This window comes from Centroberyx gerrardi, chromosome 13 (genome assembly GCF_048128805.1).
Source record: "Centroberyx gerrardi isolate f3 chromosome 13, fCenGer3.hap1.cur.20231027, whole genome shotgun sequence".
Lineage (NCBI taxonomy): Eukaryota > Metazoa > Chordata > Actinopteri > Beryciformes > Berycidae > Centroberyx > Centroberyx gerrardi.
This window is the reverse complement of record NC_136009.1, coordinates 13,290,528-13,299,458: the sequence shown is the minus strand read 5'-3', so window position 1 is coordinate 13,299,458 and position 8,931 is coordinate 13,290,528. Positions and strand designations below refer to the sequence as shown.

The 8,931-nt window shown below is 45.0% G+C and overlaps 1 protein-coding gene across 1 annotated transcript in view; it reads left to right on the top strand.

The window, feature by feature from the left end:
* The first annotated feature begins 1,239 nt into the window (after nt 1-1,239).
* The window catches only part of LOC139929266 (ephrin type-A receptor 3), a 77,218-nt gene continuing 69,526 nt past the window's right edge, over nt 1,240-8,931 (top strand). The window contains exon 1 of the mRNA XM_071922119.2: nt 1,240-1,354. Within this exon, the coding sequence (XP_071778220.1) occupies nt 1,240-1,354 (115 nt within the window). The remainder of the gene's footprint in view (nt 1,355-8,931) is intronic.

Here is an 8,931-nt window from a genome sequence, read left to right as displayed (position 1 = left end):
GTTTTAGAGACAAATCTTTATGAAAAGTATACACCATTGCAAATAGAATCAAATTCATGTAGGCTACGTTAAATGAAGAATGGGCCTTTTAAAGAACAATAAATTATAAATTGATGTTTTTCTGGAAATATGATCAATTTTGTTTATATTGGTGGTTGTTTACCTTTTGATTATGACCAATTGGAGGTCATAGTTTAGGCTTCTCATCTTTTAATGTTTCACTACATCACATGTTTGCTTGACATTGATCTGAGACTGATGGGCGGGATGCACATCTGTCACTGTTTGCATTCCAATTATTTACCCATCATTTAATCACAAAGCTAAAGTTTTATAAATATAACTGAACAAAAGAATATAAGATCCCTTCTTGCTAGACTTCACTGTTTAATGGCCTAGCATGGGACCTATGCTTTGTTCCCCAAAGAAAAATCATTGTGTTATTCCTAAAATATTTCTATAAGGACCTATATCTATGGCACTCAATAGTGAGTTTATAGTGACCTAACAATGCTTTATGGTATTATTTATCTCTTGTTGTATAACTATATTATCCCTAGAAAGTTGTTCTTATAATAATCCTATTGGATTTTTAGTTTTGCTGTGATATTTGTTTCAGATCCTTGTAAAATTCGAGACTAATGCCCATTGCCTTCAGGCTAAAATGGCCTTGGAAGGAAGCAGAAGTTTTGATTGTGTCCTTGAGGCATTGATGATTGATTGTGTTTGTGTTAACGTGGGTTTAAAGAGGGCTGGAGGAGAGATGCGGATTTGCTGTCCTCAAAAAGGCTCGAAAACCTTTAATATCTTGAAATAAAGCAGAATAAAATCAGCATTGATTCAAGGTAAATTTGGAAAGTTAATTTGCATTGGAAACAAATCTATCTCGCAGCATTCACATTTTTTTTATTATCATTTATTTTATTTTTTTGCTTGTTTTAAGGAAGATAAGATTTGAAGACTCAATAGACTAAATGACTTGCTCAGACGGATATTTTTTTTGCAGTGTAGGCTTATCTGTGCAGAGTCTCCAAAGGCCTCCGTACCACCCCAGAGCCAGGCGGCTGATTGACAGGACTTGGCTGGCCCTGGACCCTCCTTCCCAGCGTCTCCTCCTCTCTCCCCTCTCCTCCTCTCCTTCTCTTCTCTCTGCTCTCTCTCTCCCCTCAATCGCGGGGCTGCGCTCACCGACTCGACACCGCCAACAGGGATGCAGCGAGGGCGCAGCGCAGCCTGAAAATGGCACCACCACGCGTCCTTTGGATCTATCCATCCCTTTTCCTCCTCTCTTCCCTTCTTCTGTTTGACGCGCTGTCGCCGAGCCGAGCCTTACGGAATTACCCGGAGAATGAAGGTGGGTGTCCGGCGGGTTGGGAACCGAGGGGAGTTTACTTGGTGGTGCGTTGTGCTGGTAGGTGGGGAGAGCCCCATCTCCCGGTTCCACTTGCCGGGGATGGAGCGGAGCGGAGCGGCGGAGACTCCCGTTAAGTGCTGGGCTTGGTTATGAATCATGCATAAAGAAAAGCGGAGAGAGGGAGAGAGACGGGAAAAAAACTGTTCGTCACGTTTTTCTTCTCCGAGCACATTGACATTAAATTTGTATGGCATATACACACAGGCAACGCTGCCATGCCGGAGATAGAGTCGGCAGTAGATGTAGTCATTTCACTTTTCAGACGTGCTTCTTCACATTTTCGAGCCGTTGATATCAGTCTATGTAACTATTTAAATTCCTGATACTGAAGTAACTTATAATAATGGAGGCAAAATAACATTAGTAATTGACATCTCCGTCAAAATCAGTGTTTCCCTCGGATATCTTCATTACAGCACATTGATGAATGTTGTTTTTTTTTCCTCCTCTGGACTGTATTGCCTCAGTCTCGCAAATGAGGAGCAGCAATTACATTAGATTTGTCACACGCTGCTGCTGAGCCTCTCTCAGTTATTGTATTAACATCGATGCTCGGCCTGAAATTAGACCAATGCATTTACTTACTAACTACTACTCCTGACTGGCTGACTGCTCGGCTGGGCTGAAACATGGGAGCTGGCTTGTTTAATGGGAAGTTGAACTTGCACTAAATGGAGAAGAAAAAAAAAGAATCGGGGTACAGGCCTGCAGAAGGCCAGTGTGCGCACACGCTTTATCCAAAATAACTGATGGTCAGGTTGTGGGCTATATGACCCAATTCTGAAGTCTATATGTGATGTTGTTTTGCTGCCCGGCTGCCCGAGTGTGTGACTCGAGATGATGATATAGCTGTGAGTTGATTGTCATTCTGTGAATCATTTCATTCTGTAGTCCCCCACGCTCCAGTCAATCTTGTTATGTTGCTGAACAAAGCTCTCCATCTCTCCTATGAGTTGGATGATTTGCCTTTTATTGATAATTCTCTCTCTCTCTCGCTCTCTCTCTCTCTCTCGCTCTCTCTCGTACACACACACACACACACCACCCATCACGAGTCTACAGGCTGCTGACAAGTGATACATCAGATACACTGAACAATCAAATGATTTACATTGAACACACACATACACAGTGACAGGCCACACTGAGGTTTGATGGGACCTGTAATTCCTGGCTGTCTCTGGTTGACTAAACAGCGAGCTGCCTGTACATTGCACTGAATGTATGTCACAACCCTGAGGAGTTCATACAGAAACAAGACTCAGGAGGATAGATAGGGAACGAGCGAGAGGGCGAGAGAGAGAGAGACAGAGAGAAAGAGAGAGAGACAGAGAGACAGAAGAGGAGGAGGAGTGTTTTAACAGCAGGAGACAATGCATGTGAGGGAGAGACAACACACTGCTGAAATATTCATTGAAATGAGCATGAATGATGAAACCAACTGGATGCCTAGGAAACTCCTGTTGATTTAGATAAACGTACAGGGGTCTCTGTGTGGCTGTGCGTGTGTGTGTGTGTGTGTGTGTGTGTGTGTTATCTGACTTTGTGGGTGATCTTGGGGGGGACTGACAGATTAGACATAGATTTCATGAGACTCGGACACACTTTTCAAAGAGTCTGCCAGGTAGTGTGTGTGTGTGTGCACGTGTGTGTATGTGTGTGTAACTTGGTCTTACATCTTCCAGTCATGTTTGTGTCCTGCTGTTTCAGACTATTGGCCTAATTGGCATAGCTAAGCACAGTACTCCGCTTTCTGTTTGTCTGTGTGTGTGTGTGTGTGTGTGTGTGTGTGTGTAGGTGTGTGTGTGTGTGTATGTGGACGGTGTATGCACACGTGTCCTGCAGGGACAGTAATCCAATGAAGCCGTTTTTGTAAGCCACTGTATGCTCTGCTTTGTTTTACCTTGCGGCCTCTCTCTCCCCCTCCGCCTGTTTTCATGCTGTGATTGCACGCTTAGCCGAGGGATTGCTCTGTTCTTTGTGCCAGTGTGTGTGTGTGTGTGTGTGTGTGTGTGTGTATGACTACCTTGTGTTTGTGTATGAGTGTGTGTATTCTCCACCCACGCATCACGGTAGTTGTGTTATTCCAGGAAATCCTCCATCTGAGTCTGTCTAGTAGCAGACGCGAGACTGTCATAAAAAGAGAGATACAGCTCTCAAGGCTCAATTAAGCGCACAGTCCTTTTGATAGAGTTGATAGTGTTAGTAGGAAATAGTGTAAAGCTGTCAACCGGCTTAGTTTCCCCACCAGAGCCATTGATCTCCGCCGAATTGTCGGCATTTACAAGAAACGCAGCTCTGTGAGTGAACTGGGGGAACACGGTGCTTTCGGCAGAATTGGTAGAATTGGTTGAAATTGCTGCTAAGCTGCAGTCTGGGGCCGTGATCCCCACTGGAAATGGGTTCGTTCTCAAGTTGCTGTGGCGAGGAGCATCTTCCAAAGGTCTTTGTTTTCAAGGGTGGAGGGCGAGAGGAGCAGGAATAGGAGTAGGATGAATCGTTGTGCACCAGCAGAGGGAGCCCAACACCCCCTCCGTCTGAACCCCGAGGGCATACTGATGTAACAGCAGGGTGGATGCTCACAGGTCTTCCCTCGGTTCCCTTTTTTCGGTCGTGTCTTCCTACCTTCCTTCTCTCCTCTCCTCTCCGGTGTCCTCCCATCTTATACAGGACAGTGTCACAGGTCTTCCCTCCGTTGCTTTTATTCCTCACGTCTTCCTCTTTCCTTTTCTACCCTGCTTCCTACCATCTCACACAGGAGAATGTCACAGGTTTTCCCTCTTGTTTCGTGTTTCTTTTTACGTGCTTCCCTCTATACTTTTTTCTCTCCCATCTTATATAGGAGCATGTCACAGGTTTTCCCCAGGTTTGGATTTTTTCTTGTCTTTCCGCCTTCTCTATCTCCATCCTTCCTTCTTATAAAGGAGCAGGTAACAAATCCTCTTCCCCCTGTCTCCGCTTTCCTCTCTTCAATCCTAGAAAATATAAGAGCATGTAATGAAAGGTGTCTCCCTTTAGACCTTTTGTTTCCGATATCATAAAGAGGAACTCTTTGCTCCCTTTCAGTGCAATCTAATGGGGAATTAGAGTATAGTAGTAGAAGCTAATAGATGAGTTAACTCCCAAAAGAAAGATGTGGATACTGTGTGCAAATGCAGATACCGTCAAATTAATGGTCAATCAATGGTGGCAGATACAAAGAAAGCAAATAAGTATCAAGAGAATAAATTCAATTCACAATGATGTGCATTACAGCCTGGAGGTTTACTGTGATGTGTAATTGGTCTTGGAGCTGCACTTGAAGCTTTGAACTGGATTGGCCTCAGGGCTTTGGGGAAAAATCGTTGTTTTGCTTCTTAAGGTTAACATGAGGGTGAGCAGTTAGTGCAGAGGCAAGCATATGTAAAACATGCCCTCTACTCACACACACACACACACACACACACACACACACACACACACACACACACACATTATGATTCACACAAGATCCCTTAGCATGGTATAATGGCGGGTCAAAGGTCTTCTCTGGTTTAATTGCTTTAATCTATAATAGTTGTAGTTATCGGCAGAGCCATACCTCACTACATGTATGTGCGTGTGTGTGTGTGTGTGTGTGTGTGTGTGTGTGTGTGAGTGAGTGTGTGAGAGTCCAAGAGATTGCTGTGCTCCCATGTAACAACCATGACCTTGGACAGATGAGGATATAGATCTTCTCTCTCATCAGACGAAAGACAGAGAGAGAGAGAGCAAGCGAGAGCACGCTATTGTCCCTCGCTACCTCCTCCAATCCTATCTATCTTTAATCCCCTTCTTTCATAGCTATCTTTCTCTATCTTCTACCCATCTCCCTCCTGCCCTCCATCTCTCTCTCTGTGGTTGTTTTCACCTTTTCTCATCTTTCACTGCTTTCTCCTTTCTCTCTCTCTCTCTCTCTCTCTCTCTCTCTCTCTCTCTCCCTCTCTCTCTCCCTCTCTCTCTCCCTCTCCCTCTCCCTCCCTCTCTCTCAGACCTATTCCTGCAGTAGCAGTGTAACAGTTGGATAGGAGCCTGGAGCCACAGTAGGCCTTCTGTAATGAGGTGGAACCACCATAGCCGCTTAATACTGGCCCGTACACACACATACACATGCACGTGCACACACACACACACGCACACACACCACACACACTCATCACAACCTAATGTATGGCTAGAGGGCGATTTGCTGGTCTTGGTCCACAGAAGAGTGTGTCACGTATTCCCAAGGCAAGCTGATAGATGGGGATATAAATACAGCTCACTGACAGAGAATAGTTCTGCTGTGAGGGCTACACCTCATGGACTCATTGTGTGTGTATGAAAGAAAGGGAGAGAGAGAGTGTGTGCATGTGTGAGAGAGAAAGGGAGAGAATGCAATAGTGAAAAAATAAGAGAGAAAGAGAGACAAACGTGTGAGAGAAAATGAGAGAGAGAAAAACAACAGCGATGAAAAAAGAGGGAGATAGAAATATGTGATTCTGCAATAAAAGAACGATCCACCCATACCTCTATGCTCTAGCAAGCAGCCATAACAGCACCCATAGAGCCTTTGTGTTGCATTCGATGATGGCCAGTGAGCGCTAAATATGCCTTTGTATTCGCCAGCACCAAATCAAAGGTCAGGAGGGGTCGTCATTGTTGTACCCTTACTGAGCGTGTGTTTTGGTTGGGGTCTGCTGGTTCCTTTCACTCATCATCCCCTGGTCAGGACATGAGCTGTCTCAAGCCGTCACCCTTGAAAGTCCCTATATCAGGGTTTAAATTCTGATGCACTGTCGACTTGAAAATGTGGCAAATATGGAAATGCATCCAACCTTGCTATCTTACCCTCGAATTCCACTAAATGCGTCAGTGTCGCCATTAGTGTTTCATCAATGTGTCGTTGTAGCTGCTCAACAGAGTGTGCTTTTTGGAGAAGAGGAGCAGAGGGGAAAAGCGACTGGACCGTATTCATCAATAAGTATAGCTTTGGTTTCTCTTCAGTATGGGCACAAATGTAAACAAAAGATGAGCTGAAACTCATCAGCCACAGACTATAGACACTTGTAGGTTATAATTACCTGCTTTTTGAAGAAAAACATATAGGCTTGTTTAATTGAACACTCCAAAAAGCAACCATTACCACCTTTATTTCTCATTATTTCAATGCACTGCATGAGGGTGAACGTGCGCATGAACCAACGAGAATTGAACCTTGTCGATTTTTGAGCTTGGATGCTTCCAATCAAAGGAGGCATTCCCCTGATGGCTGATGGGTGATGGCTTAGTAGTGGAGTTTGGGGGTAAGTGGGCTACCCCCAACTCCACCCCCCACCCCCATCCCACCTCTAACCCCCTTCCCCCTCTGAACAACTCCCCCCTGTCTAACTGATGGTCAAATCACTGATCACTGGGCCTTGACCACTATCTACCCGCCACCTCCCCCCTCTCCACCTGCCTCTTTCCTTCTTTTCCTTCCTTGGACCCCCCCCTTGCACACACACGCACACACACACACACCACCCTCCTACTATGACCTTTAATTTGGTTAAATTGAATTTGGCTGTTTGCTTTCCTCCCTCTCTCTCTCTCTTTCTCTCTCTGTCTTTCTGTTTTTCTCTTGTCGTTTACTCTGCGGGCTCGGCTCGTGCCGCGGCTGTGAAAGGCAGCATTAGCCAGCTTTACAAACAAACAGCCAGGGATTTGGGTCAGGTGTTGATATAGGATTTATGCTGACCAGTGCTCCCATCCTTCCCCTGCTGATAAACTTCCCTCCTATGCATCCTTTCTTCCCCCTTATCCAGCTTGTCCTTTCCTCCTCACAACCTGTTTTACCTTAGCCCTTTCCGTCTCAGTGTTATCCGGGCTCTGCTTGTTCCGTCTCTCTCTCTGTCTGTCTGTTGTTTACTATTCCATCGTATCTAAGTCAGTGCAAATTAGTTTAGCCTCGACTTGATAGTCGGAGGTAGCAGAGCAGGCAGGCAGACAGACAGACGGACGAGCTATCAGACAGGCAGTCAGACAGACAATTAGATGTGTTGTACTGACAGGCCATCTTGAGGTGTGTGTGTATGTGTGTGTATGTTATGTGTCTGTGTGTACCTACAGTAGCAACCTGTCGTAAGTGCACTTTTATCTGACATGTGATTTCCTATCCGTCTCCACTGCTGTGGCTCGCTCCCAAGATTCCAGGCCAATTTACCCTCCTGTGACCAACCACTGTGTGACAGCTGTGCATGTGTGTGTGTGTGTGTGTGTGTGTGTGTGCGTGTGTGCGTGTGTGTGTGTGTGTGTCTACAGGATACCAGAGCTCTTGTCCTATGAGGAGGAACGTCTTTAGAATTAACAGAGCACAAAAAAAGGTCAAGAGGAAGGCAAAAAAAAACCTTAAACACACAGACACACACACAGACACACACACACACACACACACTTATAGAGGCAGAATTTTCAGACAATCCTGCAGCATTAGCTGCCCTGTGTCTTATTAAAGAAAAAAAGCTTTATCTGTCACCGCTCATTCACTCTATTCATTCCTCACTCCTTATTTTAATTCAGTTCTTTAAATGAATGGTGCTATGCGTCACAGTCTGTGTGTGTGTGAGGACGTGCATGTGTGTGTAGGTGTGTGTGTGTGTGTCTGTGGTTTGTACTGCACGTTGTTTCTGTATGCTCAAGGTCTTCATTGGTGTAACTGTTCATGTGTATGTGTGCTTGTGTGTGTGTGTGTGTGTGTGTGCGTGTGTGTGTGTGTGATGCATGTGTGTGTGTGTTTATTGCCCCTTGCCCCCGATGAGTTGTTGGCATACTGGTGGAAGAAGCTTATTAAAAAAACAAGTGTCTGCATCTGACTGGGTGTCACAGTTCAACACTGCAGGCATTCAACCATCGCGCACAGACAAACACACGCACCTCACACACACACACACACACACACACACATACACACACACACACACACACACACACTCCAGAGTCTCTTCAAGCGACAAACTAGGGCAGTGCTCCTGTCATAGACTGTCAGAATGGCATCTTTTCCATTCTGCTAGCGCTGCCAGTGTATACTAAATAGCAGAGTAGGCTCCTTCTAATGTGTCCTCTGCCACAGTGGGAAGGGGAGGGAAGTTCAAATGTGCTAGCTCAACTAGATAAAGGCAGAATTCATCACATTCGTAAATATGTTAATTAATATCTTCTCTATCTTCAGTCGTTGCACCTGCCCTTTCGGTTGCCAGGTTTTTGTCATTGAAACAGCTTTGCAGAACGGGGTTTTCAGTGCGTATTGTGCATTCCTTTTAAAAATCACTTGAGTAGAGCGATAGCCTTGAATCAAAGCTTCTTAAAAGACAAGATTCGTCACATCACATGAGCATATTGGCCCATTTGCGACTGCAGTGTAGATGACCTATCGTTCGTGTATAAATGATGCAAGAGGAAGTATTATTTTATGGCTGTGGTGTATGTCATCTTGAAATATAGACTTATCTTCACCAGAAATTGGGTTAGATGTGTCTTAC